Source organism: Haliaeetus leucocephalus, unplaced genomic scaffold, assembly GCF_000737465.1.
Source record: "Haliaeetus leucocephalus isolate CR32 unplaced genomic scaffold, Haliaeetus_leucocephalus-4.0 Scaffold160, whole genome shotgun sequence".
Taxonomy (NCBI): Eukaryota; Metazoa; Chordata; class Aves; order Accipitriformes; family Accipitridae; genus Haliaeetus; species Haliaeetus leucocephalus.
This window is the reverse complement of record NW_010972596.1, coordinates 315,142-336,256: the sequence shown is the minus strand read 5'-3', so window position 1 is coordinate 336,256 and position 21,115 is coordinate 315,142. Positions and strand designations below refer to the sequence as shown.

General features: G+C 44.1%; 1 protein-coding gene across 1 annotated transcript in view; it reads right to left on the bottom strand.

Annotated features, from left to right (window-relative positions):
* Positions 1–14,431: 14,431 nt before the first annotated feature.
* The window catches only part of HNRNPLL (heterogeneous nuclear ribonucleoprotein L-like), a 28,146-nt gene continuing 21,462 nt past the window's right edge, over positions 14,432–21,115 (bottom strand). Inside the window, exons 8-13 of the mRNA XM_010562448.1 lie at positions 19,217–19,434; positions 18,936–19,057; positions 18,323–18,524; positions 17,323–17,380; positions 17,107–17,205; positions 14,432–15,401 (exon numbers count right to left, since the gene is read on the bottom strand). Coding sequence (XP_010560750.1) covers positions 15,346–15,401; positions 17,107–17,205; positions 17,323–17,380; positions 18,323–18,524; positions 18,936–19,057; positions 19,217–19,434 — 755 coding nt within the window. The 3' untranslated portion in view covers positions 14,432–15,345. The remainder of the gene's footprint in view (positions 15,402–17,106; positions 17,206–17,322; positions 17,381–18,322; positions 18,525–18,935; positions 19,058–19,216; positions 19,435–21,115) is intronic.

Here is a 21,115-nt window from a genome sequence, read left to right as displayed (position 1 = left end):
TGGTATCCATCTAAATAAAGCACTACACTTGCCTCTCCATGTCAGGACGAGCTGTGCCAGCAAGGCGAAGATGGATGAGCTGGCCTTGGGCAGGGCAAGCCAGCTCCAACAGCTCCGCCGGGGTCCAGCCACGCTGCCGCTGGGGTCTGGGAGCAGCTGAGCCCCTCGGACCTGCCCCAGCAGGGGTGGGCAGTGCCCGGGAGGCAGGGGAGAGGTGCCTGCTGCTCTGGGGACCCCCACATAGTGTGGGGCTCGGGGCACATCAGCCTTGTGCTGGTGATGTCCCCAAACTGCATTGCTCCCAGGAGGTTGCTCCTTCATGTGGCGGAGGAGGCAGTTCGGGGCAGTGCCCTCTACCCCTCAGCGGGCAGAAGGATGCTGCAATGTTGCAAGGAGACAAGCATGGACAGGCCTTGCTTGTCACTGCTGGGCACTTGCCAGCTGGTTCAGACCCATCTTGTTCAGAAATCAATCAAAACCAGGTTCTCCTGAAGCCTTATTCCAGCAGATGCAACAAGGAGCTTGTTTCTGAGCTTGACTGCAGCCTGCCCTGGCTCTAAGCATCCCCTTTCAGCAGGTCTGTGAACAGCCCCTTCAGGATGAGCACGGATCTGCTGGAGGGAACCCAACAGGGCCACGAGGCTGGTTGAGGTCAGGAGACATTGCCTACAGGGAGTGGTGGAGATGGCTGGCTTGGTTAGTTGGGAAGGAGAGGAGGTTGGGGTGATTTAGCAGAAGTCTACAGTGACTTGGAGGGCAGATACGGGGAGGATGGAGCCAAAGTCTTTCCAGAAGGTCAAGACAATAGAACATGAAGCAAAAGGCAGAGATTGCAGCCCAGCTGGTTCAAGTAGGGCATTGGGAAAAACTCCTTCCCCCGAAGAGTGGTGCAGCCCTGGGACATGTACCCAGAGAGGAGGGGTCTCCATGCTTAGAAGTTTTCAGCCTTAGCTCTGCAGAGCCCCAGCTGTTCTGACACGGCATTGGCAACAGTCCTGCTCCAAGGGTTGGCTGGATCAGAGACCTCCACAGGCCCCTTCCCACCAGCACTTTCATGAGTTCATGATAAACTGGGCAGCAGTTCTACACCAGAGTTGAAATCAGCCTCCTGCCTTCACCTGTACGTGCCAACTTAGATCAAACACTGCTCTTGTGCAACTTAGAAAGATACACCTGCTCAGGGATGCAGCAGTCCGTAGAGGATTTTGCAGCAGCCTGAGCTCAGGAGCACGCAGTTTACCAACAGCCACAGCAAAAATAGGTTCAAAGGGCAAGATCAGGAAATCCAGTATTTAAAATCTGTGACTCTTTCCACAGCTGGGCCGGCGAGCAAGCTGCTGCAGTGTAATAAAGTCTAGCTATTAACCAGGAGGATAAAGAGGTGTGATGCTCTCTGAGGAGCAGGGTGCTGCATTACTCAGCCTGAGGTCTGCACTGGGATGTGACAGGCAGTGAGCACAAGGATCCTCCTGCAATGCCCAAGCGAGCAGCACGGAAGGATGCTGAGTCCATGAGCTGCCACTGTGCCTGACCCCTCTGCACCCTGCAGCAGCAACCAGCTATCGGAGCTCACCTGAAACCACATCTTACTGATTTCTTTGGCAGGGAAGAGAAGAATAAAAGTAAGATCAAATGTTATTTTTAATAGGTTATATAAACAATTAGCTCCAAAGCTACCTTATAAATAGGTGGCACAAGCTGTCAGTGCTTTCACTGAGAGGTGAGCTGGGCCTTTAAAGCAGAAAACATTTTGGCTGTTTCAAAGGCAAACTGCTCTCCCCTTGGGCAAGTCAAATCTCAGCTGGAGGAAGCAGCTTTGGCTTCCTAGGAATATTCTGATTTTGCAAAGCTAGTCTGCTTCATTTACAGGCAACGGGGAATTGCTTCAGGGCTGGTCCTTGGATCTTGGAAGCCTCATGTGCACGCCTGGTGCTTTGCAGCACAAAGCAGGCTTGGGCTGTATCCTGGTGCGCTGCTGCTGGCAGTGGGCTGGGGGCTGCTCAGCCTTCCTGGGGTGTGAGAGCTCTGCTCCAGCTGGGCAGCAAGATCTCTGGCTCAGATCAGCTTCTGAAAGAGCCAAGCTAAGCAAGGACACAGTTTGAATGCGGTAACGCTACAGGAACGCGCTCGCTGTGGCTGAAGCTGCCATGGCTATGCCTGGTCTCGCTGCAAGCGAGTGAGCCAGTGCTGCAGCACCCGATAATGCTCCTGGGGCCTGCAGCGCTCCTGTTGGCAGGGACAGCCCCTGCCTGGCCGTCACCCCCTCCGGTGCGATGCAAGAGATGCCTTCACACTTTGGCCCCATAGCAAACTAGAGCTGGCAGCAAACCCCCAAGGGAGACGGCGTGCGGTCACACGGCAAGCGCAAGAAGCTGCGGGTTAGGGATCGCAGCATGCTCACCATATGGCAAGGTATTTAACAGCTCTGGGCAAAGGGTTTGCCCAAGGAGCATGTCCAGGTGCAAGTGCTCCCTTATCACTATTTATATGGCTGTGTTTATCAGGCTGCTCCTCCAGCTATCTGTGAGCAGGAGTTTCTACCCTGCTCAAAGGGCAGGAGCTCACAGTTGCTTTTGCCACCTGATCCCACCAATCCAGCAACGCTTTAACCCTTAAGGACAACCTGCCACGCTGCGTGGCAGGGAGCGTTCACTGAGTCACAAGTATCGGAGGTGTCCTGGCACAGAAAAGGTTGAGACCCCAGTCCCCGCGTCACAGCCAGGCCAGCAGGCAGGACAAGTGTCACGGTGTTCGCTGCCTGGCACGACCGCCTGAGGACCGGGGATGCTGGCAGCTGCCCTGCGCTTCCAGTTTACTCCTCTCCCCAGCCAGACGGGGGGGGGGGGGCGCCCCCGGGGCCCCCGCGCAGCTTGTGCAAGAGACCCAGGGCAAGGGGCTCCCATGGCCCAGAGGCAGAGGGTTGCTATAAATGCCAAACCAAGACCGGCTCTTCTTCTCCCCTGAGAGTTACAAAACCCACGGCCAAGGTTATCCGTAACCAAGGTTAAACATTGAAGAGACTGTGACCTCTGGCTCTGGGCTGACCCTTGGAAAACATGTGCCCTGGCCTGAAAGAAGGGAGCACGGACAAGAGGAAAACCAAAAAAGAGGAAATCCAGAAGGAAAGCAGAGCAGGAGCAAGCCCCAGCTGAAGTAAAGGAGGGAGGGCAAAGGAACAGCTTTCTAACATGCTCAATTATTCACTGCACTACGCAGCTGCTGTATGACCAATGCACCATTCCTGTTCTGAAACCCTGTTTAAAGCCAATTTTTGTTACATGTAATGAGGACGGAAAACAAAAAGGTGGAAATTTCTGCAAAATAACCAACATGGCTTATTTGTTATCAAAACAACTGTTTTCTTTTGGGTATAAGCGATCTGGCTCCACCTTTGAAGCTGGCCCCATTCTTTGCCAGGAGGGAAGATAATGCTAGGGAATCCAGAGAACAGCCTGAGCTTGACAGCACACAGCTGGCAGGACCAAGCCTTTGCCAGGCTCCTGCTCTGGCCCGAGGCAGTCTCCACCAGTGTTAATGCTTCTCCCTCACCCACATCTTCCTTCTGCAGCCCATCATTACGATACAGGCCTCCTTCCTCCTTGAAAAAAAGCCACTGAAGAGCTCATCAGTCAGGCAGGGCTTGCTGCTCCCTGCATGGTGGTGAGCTCCAGACGGAGCCCACAGGGCATGGCTCAGGAGCTGGACGATCTGACAGCCAGCACAGGACCCAGGGAGGCAGACACAACTCCACCTCTACCATTATTTCCCAGGTGCCCCCACTGTGGTAAGTGGGAGAGGCAGAGCCTGGAGGAAAACCAGGAGGAAAAGGAATGGGACCCAGGACCACAGCCTCCAGGTAAACCCGCAGGCTCTCTGTGTCCCTTTTGTGAGTTCTTTGAGGCAGACGTCTTGCTCCACGGGGGACCCTGATCTCTTCTGGGCTCCGCTTGTGCCACTGTGACAGCCAGTTTTCTCATGCCTCTCACCGCACCTCTTTGCATTTATTTAACAAATACTCCTCAGAGGTCCCAGACCACTGTAGGCACTGCTCACGCCGTTGGTTGTTGGATCCCCTTTCACTCTCTCCCCAGTGGAAGCAATCACATTTGTCTTGTGAGCCCTGTTCTTCCTAAGCCAGGCTGCCATTTATCCGTTATTATTGAAGTATGAAGGGCATTTGTGCGTGTTTGGAAGCACATCAGCTCCCTCAAGGAAGAAGGATGAAATATCCCCCCTTGCCTGATAGATTAAACTGCTTACCCAAGTGGAATCAAATCCAGGTTTCTGGGTTATCCAGTCAAGCTCTTTTGCAATGCTGCTCTAAGGAGAGGGGCTGCAGAGATGTCTTAGCTCACGCCCCAGAGCTGGCAAGACTGCAGGAGAGATTCAGACATTGAGTTTTCCACCTTGGACATTTCTGGGTAACCCAGAGAGGATTCCCAAGGCACGGATGGGTTTCCGCAGAAACCACCTTACACACTGCCCTCTCCAAAGCACAGCTGTGTTCAGCAACACATGTGCTTGCTGCCCTTAGCACGCTCTACGCCGTCTCTCTCCTCACTCGCAGATTGTCCCACACGAGCTGGAGCGGCCATCCTGGTGAATAAGAGACTCCGAACTCAAGCACCTGGGAGTCCTTTCGCACACCTAGTTTTGTACATCCCTGCTGGCGATACAGCGCGGATGCCGCAGGAGAGCATCCCGTGACCTCAAACAGCCTACAAGCACAAACCAAAAGCAGCGTAAAACCTATTTAAGACAGCGTTTGGGCAAGAATTCACCGTCCCCAACTCAGCAGCCAGCCTTGGGCTGCAGACTCCTGCCCCCGGGTGAAGTGTCAGGACGAAGGCAACTCACACGGTCCCTGGCGCCAAACTCGGAGCAAAGGGACCTGGATTTCTTGCTGCCACCTGCTGTCCCCTGCCAGCAGGGCAGCCCCTGCTCGGCTCTCCCTGCCAGCGCTGCCCAGGGAGCCCCCAGCCCGGACCTGGGGGAGGAAACGGCAGGATCCATTGCCCCCCCCAGCCCCTGCCCCCTGTGAAGCATCAGAGGGACCCAAAGCCTGGCTTGTCCACCCAGAGAAACAAAAGCGGTGGCTTCTGGGTCCTGATTCTCCTGGTCACACGCCGCAAAAGTACAGCGGATTGAGTCGTCCCCGATTTTCTACCCGGTATGAGGAAGCCTGCTGACTCCCCGCTGCTGCAAGCTGTGGCTGTTTGCTCCCACCGGGACCCCACAGGTTGTTTTGCACATCTTCCATCTGCAGCCCAAGAGGGGCTGGAGCACAAGCCAGGAGCCATCCCAGGCAAAAACTCCCAAGAGCAAACGGGAAAGGCCGTACAAAGCCCAGCATCCACCGCAGCACCAGCCGAGGTGAGGCGAGATTGGCACAAAGGTACCAGGAGCCAAAAGAGGCATTTTGTTTGCAATTCCTTGAGCAACAGAGGCTGAGGAGATGCAGCATGTGCACAGTTGGGAAGAGATGGGGAGTGGGTAATACAGAAGGATCCACGCGGCCACTACAAGAGCAGTCTGAGCAACGCAGAGGCAGCAACTTCATTACTAGGCTAAAATTGTCCTTCTGATGCATTTCTAAGGGCACTAAGACAGGACTTGGTCTTACTTGCTCTGCAGCTTTTTCTAGGAGAAAATTTAGCTTGTTACAACAGCAGTAGGGTATTCACGGACGCTCAGGAAAGTTAAACTCAAGTTGGTGTTTCAAGAGGATTTGCCAAGGTGCATTGCACCCCCCTCACACATGCCTTTTCAGAGCTCAAGTGGCCTGTGTTTGACTTTGCATCCTTCAGTCTGGAATTGTGCCCACAAAGGGGCTTAATGCAGTTTCACTAATCCACTTTATAGCAGCGCTTTTACGTAATTCAGATTAACCTCATGCTATCTCCTGTGCAGAAAAGGTCCTGTTTTACACTGGTGTAAATGGCAGCTAGGCCAGCCTTGGTCAGGTGCAGTGCAGTGGAGGATCACACTGCAGACAGCCAGGAAAGACAAACACATCCACATCATTTGCCAGGCCTCAGAGGACACTGGAGACGGGAAGTAATTCAGAGACAGCATCCAGGTATGCACCCAGGTGTATGCTTACCAAGGACTGCTCCTTGCAGGCTGAAGTCATTGTCCACCATTTGCCTGACAATCTCCAGATCAGACTGTCTTCATTTCAGTGAATTCCACCCCAATACCAGTCATTGCCAAAGCTCAATCCCACGCCGAGCGCTTCTGAATGCAACGCTCTCCTTGCTCCAGCTGGCCTTCAGTGCCACATGAACACACCAGCAAGACAGTATCAGCATTCGCCTCGCAGCAAGCGACCCTCAGCCCTGGGAAGCAGTGGCCCACCTTTGCTGCTAGTCAGGACAGGCCCAGGAGGGAGCTTCCTCCCTGCGAACTCAGCCCACCATGGGGAGAGAGGGAAGGCCGAGAGCTGCAGACACAGAGGAGATAATTAAAAAAAAAAAGTAAAATCTACACCAGCTACTTTGAGACAGTAAGTTACCTGCTTCAATTCACAGACTAAGTTGCAGAGTGGGTGCCAGGAAGCATTTCAGATGATCAGGTGTCTGGTCCAGAGAGGCAAATCATTCAAAATGCTGCAGAAGCCAGACAAGAGCAGAGCTGCAGGGGCTTGGTCCTGAACAAGACCCATTCAGGACCCTGCCCATTCCTCCACGGCAGCCTTTTGTGTTTCAGATAAACAGGGCAACCCAGGATTGCATCAGCTGTGCTGTGCCTGACACAAAGGGAATTCGGGACTACACATCATCTAAATCCATTTTTGCATCGTCTTTATGAAATATTGTATCATTTATTTATAGGCAGAACCAGAGGCTCTGAAAGGAACCAGGAAAGGGAGGAGAGGCAGAAGTCTGTTGAGAAAAGTCTGTACAGAAGTAGTTGAAAGATGCCTTTGCGGCAATAGCTGCCCTGTCCTTCGCTGTCCTCACCTCCTCTCTCTCACCAGATTTCTGGCAGAAACCAGAATCTCCTGGCCCCACACAGCCCAGCAGGCAAAACCCACACACAGGCAAGTTATTCACACAGCCTCAGCTCCATGCAATGCAACAGCCAGTCCACTGACATTCCCTTGTGAAGTGCGGACTTATGTGAGGACAGGGGCAGGCACACTGGCTGTGCCTGTGAGGACCAACACAATCGCCAAGGTCATGCAAGCTGCTCCCTTCTCACCACTTTGCTAGTAAACCAGGAAGAACTGGCAAGGAAACAACAGGGAAGTCAAGGATCCTGGGCCTCATGCATTCATCGTGTGCAAGCCAAGTGCCCAGAGCTACCTTGTACCAAGCCCAAAGCTACCTAAATAGCATTAAAAAATGCCATTTTACAGCAATCGATCTAGTAGACACCTGTCTATAAAAACTCAACCGGCCCTGCTCTGAAAGCTTCTCTGCTTTTCAGGCCACCAGCACAGACATTTTGGTCGTTCTGTACTGCTGGCACGACCAGGAGCCAAAGGTGCGCTTGTGTTTCTCTTGCTCCTTTGGTCAGCTCCCTGTTAACAGAGCAGATAAGAACAGTATCTCCCAGGTGAGCACTGCGTCAGCCTCTCCACCCGCCATTTCCTCAGATCTCAGCAGTGAAACTTGGTCTGTACTTGGAAAGGACACAAAGCAAAATGCAGTGGTTATCAGTTTGGTCTGTGTTGCACAGCCCTAGCTACAAAGCTCATTCAGGGTTATTGGCAGTATGTTTTGCAAGAGGTAAATAGACTCCTCACTGAGCTGCAGGGACAAGTGTGGACAACTTTCTGAGCTACTAGCGAAACTAGGAGCTCTGGGCAATTTGTTTTTAGGGCTTCGCTGTGCCAGGGCAGACTTCCATCCTCCTTGGTTCAGGAGCTAACCTCCCAGCTGGCAGAACTAAGCTCAAACCTCATACACGACTAAAAGCAGGCACAGAAGAGGATGACACTGTTGGGAACACTGATCTTCACAATCTTTAATAGGAACCAGGCCAAGACACAGTACGGGCAGTCACACAATGACTGGGGAAATGGGGAATATCAGCACCTGAAGAGGAGTACAAGACAGAAGCAGCATAGGTGCTTGGAAAATGGCTTAAGAGCAGCTTCACATGGAAAGTGACCGCTTCTAAAGTGGTTCAAAGACTAGCCCCTCTCAAACACTGGTCAGCTATGAGCGGCTTACTGGAGGTAGGTCTCCTGCCAAGGCTATTGGGATGGCAGCATGCTACAAGAAAGCAGCAACTGTTCCCTTGGAACACAAAGGCTGACACCACACACATACCATAGATGAACTCATGCCATCAGGGTTTCTGAACTGCTCTGTCCTCGGTATGAAAGGAGGTTTATCCTTAGCCAGGCGTTCTCCGGAAAGGTCTACAAAGCAGAGTTCCTGGAAAGCTGAGTCTGTTTTCAGCAATAAGAAATGGAGGTTGTGCTGGCAGTCTCAGGACAGGAGCTTACCACTCATTCCTTTGTGCCAGTCCAAAAGAGTAAGATTAGCTTCTGTTGTCCCTGCACCCCTGAATATCCCTGCTCTATTTCTTAGGAAGTTTCAAAATGTGCAGAAAACAGACAAATGAACAAGCTTTGTTTGGTAGCTTTGGGAAATAAAAAAAACGGGAGAGCTCCATTTCTTTTTTTGCAATAACAGGGTCATCAAAGATGCAGATGCTGATTGTAATGGCAAGGGCAGGTTGAAGCAACACTCAAACATAAATGGTGTGTTATAGCCTATGGTGCAGAAACCAAGAGCAGGGTCACACTTAGCTGTGAACTTGGGGCCCATATCCTGAAAGACATGGGGAAGTATTATCACCTTATTTATCTTCATGGAGAGAAACCTATCCTTTAGACTATTAGGTTAGGGGTTTTTTTTTAATTATTAAATGAAAGGTATAGCTGAAAAAAAACCCCCAAGACTAGAGAGCATGTTCCTCTGAAATGCTTTGTAATAAGTCAATAGCACAGTCCTGATCTGAAATCCTGTGGTTCGTTCTTGTTGCTTCACGTTAGGACACAAAAAGGAAGAGTTCGAGGCACAAGAAGGATCCTTAAAAAGGCACAGGCAAGTCTTTGTCTATATAGCATCAAAAAGATGAAAAGTCACCATAGAATTATTGGGCAAGATTTAAGTATATAACTAAACTATTCCAGTTTGAGCTCTATCCTCAGAACTCAGAAGTTTGTTTTGATTTAAAGTGCCCCCCCGAGAAGACAGGTAAGTGAGAATTAAAAGCTCAGTGAGTAGGATTCCCACCTTAAACTAGTGAAGTTTGAGGATACCATGTTTCAGACAGAAGCCATGCAGTAACTTCAAAAAAGATTACCCAGGTCACTGTCTGACCAGGCTATTTCTTAGACACTCTTCTGAAGCCTTTCAACAGGACGCTTATCTAAAGCCCACTGATTTAATCTGATTTAGCAGTCCCAGTGCTGTGGTTAACAGAAGAGAAAATAGAAGCATAATCTATATTACATGCAAATCCCTGCATCCATGCCATTAAGTTTAAAATGGCCAGAAGTTTACACTTAGATGATAGAGAAAGCATCAACTAATACAAATTGTGCTTCCTGAAGTATCCAAAGTCTGCTGTATTAACAGCTTAAGTGACAGAAAATTCAGGAGAGGAGAGTTTTAGTAAGCAAGCACTCCAGCTAATAACTTCGGAGGGCTTATTTGACTACTAGCCACTTAAATCTGAGTGGAGCACAAACATCTGCAATTCAATTTTCTTACTAGCTTGAAGAAGGATGAGACCACAAATGGAGAGAGGAAAAGGTGGCAAGAGAAAATAAACAAACAGGTAATGGCTTACATGAAATTGAATAATTACATTCTGTATTCTGCAGCAACTGCCAACCTCAGCCATCCCCAATGCTACAAGCCCACTTCAGTGTTTTGTTCTGAATACTGCTATACTGCCCCTGCCAGGACTAATTTGTATTCCTGGATCCTGGACGCTTTGGAAAAGAGGGTTAATTATCTTGTCTTTTTAATAACTGCTGGCTCCCTGGCACATCCCTGCAGGAGTACTCATTCCCTTGCATGAAGACCCACTCAGTCTGCAGCTGCTCCATGAACATCATGGAAGGAAAAAGTTAAATAAATCATGCCAGAAATTAAGACCTCACATCAGCAGCTGCAACAGTGAAGAGGAAGAACAGAAAACCTATCTGAATTAATGCATGGCTCTAGCCCAGGGAGCTGGCTGTGAAAGGCCAGAACAGGAAGGCTTGGCACAGGACAGATACCAAAGCTTTCTGAACACAAGAAAAGGGACTGAGGTTATTTCCTTTAGCGGGACATGGCCAAAGCACAGCACAAGTAATCTGGCTGCATTAGGTTCCTCCACATCCTGTGGCAATTACAATCCTTGGAGAAAGAAATCTTCTAACAGGGAAAGAATATTACACATTAGGACACTTAACAGAACACAAATATTTTGTTCTTTTAACTTGATAATATAACTGTCTAGAAATGGAAGCTCTTCACTCTTTGTCAAATCAGATGCTTTATCAGTAGAACTTGGGGGCCTCATCATCCCAAATCCTGAACAGCTATTTGTTTCAGCTTATTTTCATCTCTGGCTATGCCCCTGCCAGCTTTTGTAAGGAACCTGAATGGCATGCTAGAAACATCCCATTATCACATCTGATCACCTCTCTCCATACACGTCAATTTTAATGGTACAACTGAGAAGATACTGTCTTACCACTCGCTTAGCATGCATACAGTTTAACAGGTCAGGGAAGGAAAATGGAAACCCCTTGTTTTACAGATGAAGAATGATGCCAAGTATTTCTCAACTCAGACTTCCCTGATGAATACTATTAACATTTTTCACATTCCAGTCCACTCCCAGACCATTCCTCACGGAAACAAAGGTAGGCTGGGAAGAGCTTAGATTAATTTAAAACATGTGGTCTTAACAATTAAGAACAAAAATAGCACAAGCTAGAAGAAATGAAGAAGTGAAAAACACCTCGCTTCTAAGGTAAGATGGTCTTAGGTGAGGTCCTGCATATCAGACCACTTCATCCAGCTGCAGTTTGATGTCCACCTCTCACCCTTGTCAGCCCCACAGTCCCAGAGAGAAATGCAGGTCTAGTGAACTGTGCTCACCCCTGTTCCTCACTGCCTTCCTTCCAGAGGTCTTGCAGCACCACTTGTCCCTTGCTTAGATAGGACTCTCCAGTCAGTTTTGCGTTTCACAACAAATCAGGTCACACAACATACTTCTCTCTAGCTGTTATTCAGTGAGGCCTTTCTCACCTGTCTTAGAGCAACACAACCCACGATGTAGGACAGCACCACAGTATCAGCAGCTAACCAACACACAGGAAACACTCTACGGAGACCAGACTGCTTTTCCCTTTACACTTTTCCCTTTCTTGGGGACTGTTGCTACCAGGGGACCCATATCAACAAGGTTTGTTTCCTTAAGGCTTACATTTTTGCCATGTATTCAGAGGGCACCATCAGCTCTTCTATGACAACGTGCCAGAGCATTGCTTGGTCATAGCATCAAACATACAAACTGATACAGGCAACCACTGCAAGGCAAGTTTTACAGCAGAACTCTTAAGTTACCTTTCATACACCGGGTATGTGAAGGTGGGAGGTTCTCAACCAGAGCACAGATGCATCTAGTTTAAGGTCAAAATCAGAACAATGGTATTTTGTGCTTTAAGAACTCTTCATAGGAATCTGAGCCCGTAACTAGTGTTTTATTTTCCCATGCCTTCTTGCACGCTATTTCTGGCCAAAGCCATGCCAATGCAAACAAGATTTTTTTTTTTGAGATTACCACCACTTCTGTAATTGCCAGAAGGAAATAAACCAATAGACGGGTAGACATAAAAACCTGGAATGGCTAAAAAAATCCACTAGTAGCTACAGATGTGAAAATACAAGGTATTTTCAAAAGAGGACACAAAAAAATCCCAAAGATGTTTAAACACATCCCAGACGCAGGGGGGGCAGGAGGAGGAATTTAAACAAGCATGTTAATGTTCCCAGACTTCAATGTATTATTTAACAGAAGAGACTGAATGTCTCCTGCTAAGCCATCATAATATTCAAACAAGTTCAAGTGCTATTCACAAGAAAACACACAGCAGGAAAAGGAGCAAGTTGCATTTAATTACAACAAAGAGGGTTTCAGCCAGTTACAAGCCAGCTTACCCCAAACATTATCCCTTACTAAAAGACAGACTTAGTGACACCACATTAAGTTGTATCATTCCTTTCATAAAGCAGGACACCCAAATACTTCCTGAATGGTTTCTTTAAAATCCTTTAGCACCCTAGCGATACACTCTTATCTTGTTGTGGTGATACAGAAAGTCAAAAAGCAACTATTCCCACTTCTTGCATATAAGGAAAAATAAATATAAACAAGGGTTAGAGTATCATGAGAGAAGACAAACGGATCTCCACCTCAATATATTGTTTACCTCCAATGAAAGGTGATCAATTAGGAAAAAAAAAACAAACAAAACCAAAACAAAAAACCCAAAAAACCCCAAACAGTGGAACAGACACGAAGATACTACAGTGTGAATGCCAGCTGCTTACAAGCAGGGAATATTCATAGCAATATTCACTATTTTGCTTGTATGGCTTATGCAAAAGAGAGAAAAAACTGCATTGAGAGACCTTAATGGTTTAATTTTAATCTAACGAGTATAGTAATACCACTGCCAAATGATAGACAAACTTCACTCCCCTCAGAGCAACTAACTCTTCACCTGCCCCACTGTTTTGGCTCTATTCTAAAGAGCAAGATTATGGGTGAACACAGACCTCATTTGTGGAAGGAGACCAACCTCATTCCTCCCTGAGGACAAGCATCCATCCTTGTAATCCCAAGAGAAGACATTATTCTCTTTTTACAGCAAAACACCAACATGGAATCTTTCCTGTTCTCAGCTTTTACATAAGATGATTGTTATAAGGAGAAAGAAGCTTGAACAATTTTTCAGTCTCCCCTCTTTTCTTCCCCACATGGCACAGGCTACTCATTTTGCATTTGGGACTTCCAGCTGGTATCGAGTCCTCTCAGATACACCTGGAAGTAGTTTGTCCTCTGTTTTATCTGGGCAGCCACAGGAAAGATGCCCTTCACCTGAACATCTTAGGCACTGAATGCTGTGATCCACTGAGGACACTGAAACATTAAAGCGCCTTTTTTTTTTTTTTTTTTTTAAAAACCAAAACACCTGAATGCTTTAATCCTACATCCCAAACTGGAGCAACAGGTAACATACTATTTTTAATGCTCAACTACAAACAACTTGACTTCTGAAACTACATTAACACAAACAGCAATGCAAGTTATGACAGAAGAAACAGGTTTCAACAGAACATTCAGGTTGATGGAAGAGAAATGAATGATTAGGAGAGACCTTTTACAGTTAAAACACTAGGCAGCACAGAACATTTCACTAGTACCCAGCATCCTGTTGGCAAGTAGCAAGATATGGCACATCGCCTTCTACACTGGGGCTCTCTGAAAGCAATTTCTAGGGGAAAAGCACTGAGGCTGAAAGAGTATTAGCAGCGCGCCTAAAATGCAAGTCAGTTTGCCACCTACCAGACAGGAGGCTAGTATTATTCCAAACCTTATTCAGAAAGAGGTGCCAAAGAGCAGCTGTCCTTCAGTTCCCAGTTCAGACATATTAGAAGCCTGATTTGAATACCTGAAATACTCATTACCTGAAGCATGAACAAAATGGAGGTAGATGGGCAAAAATAAATCATTATTGACGAGAAAACCTGAAGGACAGCTGACACATTTTCCCTTGTATGATAAGGTGTATTTGCCTTGAAGTTAAGAATGGGGAAAATCTGGTCTGTATTTAAAGACATGTGCAATGCCCACAGTCTGTAAACATACTGCAACATAATCTCTCAAGGACAAGCATGCTGCACAAATAATCTTCCATAAAGGATGGATATGGATAAAATCCATAAAGACAGAACAAAACTTGTATGAAAAAACATAAAATATCTGATAAAATAACTTCTCTCTGATCACTAAGAGCAGAACTAAAAGAAGCCCTAAACACTTTGCTGCAAATTCTGAAAGGGGAACAAACACAGAGCCAAGGACAACAGCTCCCAGACTTCCCTGCTTGGATTCCCATTTCTGGGAGTTTAGCCCAAGTAAGATGCAACTCCAGTTCCAGAAGAGAGAACAGAGGTTTCAAAGTACTAGGACAGAAGAAATCATCTTCCCCAAAGAGAAAGATTTCTCGCCTCATTAATTTCTTACCATGTAATTAGTTACATTATCTGAATCCCACCTAGATTACCTCAGTTTAAGTCAGAGGCTAGCCAAGTCTATTCACCCTACGAGTTCTTTCATGGTCATAACATATGTAAGATAAATCAGACAAAAGAAAACATCAAATTAACTGTCTAGGTATGAGAGACTATGGTGGGGCTTGCTTTTTGTTTTAACTATTTTTACCACCTTGGTTTCCATTGTGATCGATCTTTTCACATATCCAACTTTTACCATTTAGTATGCCATAACCACTATTTAAAAAAAAAAAAAAAGTCAAGAGGACATGTTAAACACCAAAGATTTAAGTTTAAATTATGGAAAATGAGGATGAACACATTGATACAGGCTTGCAATTTTAATTTTTAAAAGGCCCCTACGGTGGGACTAGCTATAGATGGCATCATGCTAATGCAAATGGAAAATATTTAAAAAAAAACCAACCAAACCAAAACCCACACTTTAAATAAGTATGAATTCACACCATACACATGTACATACTTAATTTTCTACATTAGCTTTGTTTGAACTATAAGTCAAGTCTATACTACTAAAAATTCCGTATGTGCAACATTAACCTGATTAAAGCATTTTATAAATACAAGCTTTTTAGTATTGCAACATACTTCACTACTTAAGATACTGAAAAACAAGTTCTACATTTAAAATTCTGATGTAATAGTTCTATCTGCCAATTAAGACTACAAATGGAAAAATACTTGCTAATCTTTAACATTATCGAAAATGCAAATATATTTCATTTTTGGAAGAAAATCTTGTTTATACTACTGGTGCTTCTTTAGACATTTGAAGATACTACACTAACAAAATACAAACTTTGTAGTAAGCTTACAACATGTACTTCTCAGAGGCAAAAAGAAAAAATCTGTTTTGTATTTATGAAGGAACATCCATTTATTATAAAACAAGATAAAAGATATTAGAATTAAGTTGAAACAAGGCAATATTAGAACAACCACTTTAGAGCTTTGTGAACGAAGTGTAGTTTTAAACTTGCAAATCAAGATGAACGGAGCTCTTAACATGCTGTCCTCTTCTCTATAAATGGGATGACGTAGAGAAGCAAAGCTTCAAGGTATAAGGGTTGGAGCCATCTGTAACGAGACAACATATAACATACTCGGGGCGTTTTACTGAGCATAGCTCTCCTGCTGATCAAGATCACCTTGCATAATCTGACAAGTTTACAAATTCTGTAGATTTAAGGCTCACACCTCCCTGCCTACCCCGCCAGTGGCCTGCAGATACCAGATGACCTGTAGTGTGTAATTGATAGTCTACCAGCATTTTTTAGACATAAAAACCAAGTGACCGATCTGGTCACAAGGGAATGTAGATAGAATTCCAAATGTTGTACTATACATGAAAAAGACTTTACCATTATCGCTGCCTCTCTTCCTAGCTGAACTCTTCATAGAAGTAGTGCTTAACAGGCAATTTCAAATGCAAAAGGCATTTAAGGAAGTCAAGATTTAGACTGTGGCATTTCCATCAGAGACAGAGTGGCACTGGATAGTATTTACACGTGTTTGACTGAGAAAAGAAGAGCAGGATGTCCAGCACACCCTTCAGGCCTCTCCAGAAAGCGAAGCATAAAACAACCCTCCCCTCTATTTGGAAAGGCTGCCAAGACCCGCAGATGGCAGCACACATCTGCCTCTCAGGTAACGGAAGATATGTCCCCCCGGCTCAGTCAACCTCAGACAAACTTACTACAGCAAGTCTTAACCAGCAGTCCTTGTTTTAAAATACTGCCTTTTCCTGTGATAGCTATATTTGATTATGCATTAGGGTTTGCCTTTTTCATGTTGAAAAAGTTCTTCTGCTGTTATCACCTCTCTAAACCGAAATAAATCTGAAATGATTAATAGTATGTTATCAATAATAGCTTAAAAAATATTCTGCCCCTGAAGTAGTCTCAGTCCACTATTGAGAAGGTGGGCAAAACGGGGTTGGGGGAGGGATAGGAAAGATTTAAACTGTTAACACTTGACAGGGAGACAAATCCATAATAGTTTGGAGAAGGTAGTTTAAAATAGTATTAGACATCGTGCTGGATTCAAAGTTATGTCTCTGAACAGCCGGAAAAATTCCATTTAATCCAGTAAACTATCTTAATTGTCCAGTGCAGATCTGCCCTAGTGTGTACTTGTTTAGCACATGAACTCCCCTCCATTCTTATTAGTTTGGAGCTAAACTCAGCTTGGCCTCAGAATTTCTGATTTGGAAGAGAACCCACTACAGGAGCAGTTAATTCAGAGCAGTAAGCTGTATTAATTTAAAGAATCTTCTACCCAAACATATTGCAGATTTCTCTGCATTTATTGTGAAAGATATTAAAAGCTTCAGTAAGACATTATCCCTTAGGTTTGATTTTGATGACAGTGGATTTTAATGCTTTTCCTGCCTGCCCTCTCTTTATCCCAATCCAATTTTTTTTTCCTCCATCTTTCTGTAACTTCAAAGTTGCAGAGCATATTTTGAGTTCTATAGGTTAACTCAAAAACTAAGGAGTACCATTTAGATAGAAACTAGTGGAACCTAAACTAGAGATTAAATACTGTAAAATATATGTATTACGTATAATATACAAATACGGTATTTGTATACTGTAATATATATAGTATATGTGTATGTATATATCTATAAAAATACAGCTTATATACATATAATAAGAACACCACAGTTTTTAGGTGCAGATTGAGCTGCTGAAGCCTCACCTTTTACAAAGGCAGGTTCAACACGAAAGAAAGCAAGAAAAAAAAATTTATAGCAGTAAGGTAAGTAAAACTGACTTACTTGGGACTCTTATCTGGTAGTGATTAAGTACAGTGAGAGCTTCCACTGCATCTGTCTTACATTCCCATTCCAACAGACCAGACAGTGTTTTGGCAGAAGCTGTCAAAATGAGAAATAAAAATGGGAAGGAGGGGATCAGTAACATCTCCTGACAGTGTCCACTCTTATCAAAACTGGAATCCAAATAACTCCCCAAAGAGGTGAAAGTTTACTTACGTTTTGGATCAAACACTTTGTATTTAATAAAGCTGAGAACTTCATGATCCTCACATAACTGTCACAAAAATAAAATAAGAGGTAAAACTCCAGTAAAAATGCAGATAAACACATTAGCAAAAATTCCAAGTTCCTGGGAGACACACAAAAAGGAAAATACTGACTCTTTAAGAGAGCTTCCAAGAATTTATGGCAAATTATTATTTTAAAAATGTTTTGTTCTGTAGTATGCAAAAAAAGGCTCCTATACCTGCACTGTCCCATGATATATATGGTTCTATAGGCACAAAAATTGTTAGAGTACTGCTATCACTACTACCTCAAACAATTTTTATATTTAAATAAAACCAAATTCTTCTTTTCAACATTCTCACTTCAATACAGTAGCTCAGAAGTTGTACATACAAGCACACCACTCATGCACCAGAGTTAACTTTCAGACAGAGCTTGAAAAAAAAAAAAAAAATTTTTTTTACTGAACTGAAAAAGAACTCCCTGAACTGTCACCAATTTTACCACTGCCTCCACTTGAGAGACCCAGTAGTACATGATTTAAGCATCCGGAGTTCATTTAGGACTCAACTGTGCAAACTGTTCCAGGTGCGTGCTTCTCTCCATTTCAAAACATCCTAGCAGTCATTAGAGTAACCATCTCAGGGAGTCAGTAAATCTTTTGCGAATTGTAGTCCTAACTTTTCCTTTATTTGGCTTCGTGTGAGTCCTTTTCCCCTTCCTCCACAAAAAAAACCACATTAAGCTCCTCAACTTAATTTCCAAGATCTTGTTTCTCACAATAAAAAAAAAATAAAAAAAAATAAATGGAGAGAATAATGCCAGAATTGTGAAAATAGCAACTCCTACATAGAGAGGCTACAAACCTGTTTTAAGAACCAGTTCTCTTCCAGTCACTATCCCAGTTATTTCTTTTTAAAAGTAGCAAAGCGTAAAGCTAGGATTGAGCCCCAAAGCACTGTATGTCACAGTCATTTCAACTGCCTACCTTTACAAATGTTTCTTCAGTTACACACAGGGGAACATTATAATAATGCAGCACACAAGAGGGTGGTTGGATGATGTTCTTAGATGCTTGGCCAGCACTGGTGAAACGATTATTCTTACTCATTGCAAAATCCTTGTAACTACTCGTGCCATCCTCCAGTTCAAATATCTGGCTTGGAACTACTGAATGCTGCTTGGAAACACTGGGATTTAAGGATAGAGAGAGATATATGTAATTAAAGTTTCTTAAATAATTAAGACTTGCATACTTTGCACACAGATTATCGATCTAACCAGAACAGAGCTGGCATTTCTTTACAACAATTTGAAATAGAAGAAGAAGATGGATTGGATTTGAAACCTTCCTTAAAAATTGTAGAAAGGATGGATAAGGCACATTAGGGAATACAGTTTATTAACAGCCAATCCATGTAATGCCCATATGCTTTATTAATAAAATAATAATGAAAATTATAAATAGTAATAAATAAATGAATAATAGTTGCAAATTGGAAATTGTAACTCCAACAATAACAGAACAATGAGATATTGTCCATTTGCAACCTCATTCCATCTGCCCACTGAAGATTATTAATCTGATAAAACATATTTACCAGACGTTAAGTCTCTTTCCAAATAACTTGACGTTGTTGAGATGTGTGACAGCTCTTTCCACAGCATACTCATCACCCATTTCAACCAGTGCCGTGCCTGGAATAGTCTTCATAAATTTCACCTAAGATAGATAAGGGAAAAAATGACATTGCAACAAACAGCCCAACCAAGAGTTTTGTAAGTTATTAGCAAACATTTTTAGACCATCTCAGCCAGGCTTTTTCCAAAACAATTAAAATTACTATAGTAGTTTCCAAGCTTCTAGTAAATTATGCCTTACCTTCTCAATGTTTCCATACAAGCAGAACAGGTTGAAGACTCTTGAACAGTTCATCTTTAGCTGATGCAACCCACTAACCATGACAACTGACCCAGAAGGATTTCCACCATGCATGTAAGAAGAGGATGCCTGGGGCAACGGATAAGCAACAAGTTCTGGAGTGTCCCGAGATCCCATTCGGTACCGGCTTGGCAATGGCAACAAAGGACCATGTGACCCTAAGGAGATGAAAGACCATGCTTTCACACTGTTTGAAATAAGTTTCACTACTTAATTATGCATTAAAGCCCACATATGTAATGCATATTTAAAGGAGGGGGAAGTGAAACAACGTTACAGCAGTTTCCATTAATTCTTTTTCCAATTAAAAACCCAAAACAATCCCCCCAAAACAAAAAAACCTACAAAAAAGAACAAAAAAACCCCACCACAAAACAAGAAAACCCCTCTTCTATTCCCTTTAATGTTCCAAGTCTCTTCTTACATTACCAGACAAAAAGGAAGGAGCTGTTTCATGGTATTGTTTTTATACACAAGTGAAAAAATTATTTCAGTAATTATAAAAATCCCTGCACCATACAAAATATTTGAACATAAATCTATCAGAAGAAATATTTAAAAGAAACCTTCAGCAATATTGCCATGTCTACTTATAGAGCTATATCATGCCAAGAAAGAATATTACAAAGCAGGGAAAACAAACCAAAAGGAGTGAACTTTTAGCCAGAGGCCAGGAAAGGAGATGACACAGCTCTTTTCCAGAGACAAGAGATTAAGTCAGAAGACTGCCTTTCTACAAACAGCTCATTTGGAAGAAACAGGAATACTTAAACCCCTGCATTAACACAAAATGAAACTGTCCTAGTTTCAACTACAGGAGAAGTGACAAGTTTCACTGAAATAAACATTTTTTTTTTTTAAATGAAGAAACATTACTAGTATGCAATACTTCTGTTTATAGAAAACATCAGTATTACAGACCAATGAGAGGATTCCTGTTCTGAGACAAAAATAATGTGAAATTCACATAAGCCAAGTACAAAAGGAACCTTTTGTCCTTCTTCCCCCCAGCAAAAAACAGTATTAAGAGGGAGACAGTGGTATAGGAGGAGACAGCCATACTACTTAAGGTAGAAGGGTATATCAGAAGAATGAAAAAAACATCAGTGAATACAAGGTGGAACTTGGAAATTCTGGAGATTTGAAGAACCTTTGGAGAGTAGGTAGAAGGTCAACCTACAGTGTAAAATATCATCAATACATTTGGAAAGAAAGAGGCAAGACAAATCACATTGCATCTGACAGTTAAGTAAATAACTAGACCTCTCTGAGGTCTTGGTACAACACATGAAAGTGACAGCAGATCTTCATTTACAGATAGCATGGGTAAAAACCGCAGCGCTTTATAGCGCTAATTCCAAAACATCATTCTTATACAGTCGCATAGCTATACTTTCTCAGAATTAGCTAATTAGAAGAAACGCAAAGCCCACAATTCACAGCTTTGCACACAAGAACATCAAAGAGCTCTGTGTTGCATCAAACCATTAATCAAGCTATGTTGCCATTTTCTGAAAGAAAACTGCTTTCCTAGTACAGATGTCATTTTCCATCCATTGCTAGGGTGATGGCAACTGAAAGGCAACATTATTCCAAGGAATAAATTTGTAGAGCCGGATGCTGTCCGTGAAAGGAAGGAAGAGGTACGGCAATAAATGCACATAGATTTCAGTGAATCACTAGCATTTTCAGAACGTGGACTGACAGCACTGCACGTACAGCACAACAGTGAACTACTCATACTGTAGGGGTCCACAGTTAAGCACTGACTGAAATTTAGAATTCCACATAACATGTAAAGAAATCATAACCACCTGTCATCCTGTCGTGGTTTAATCC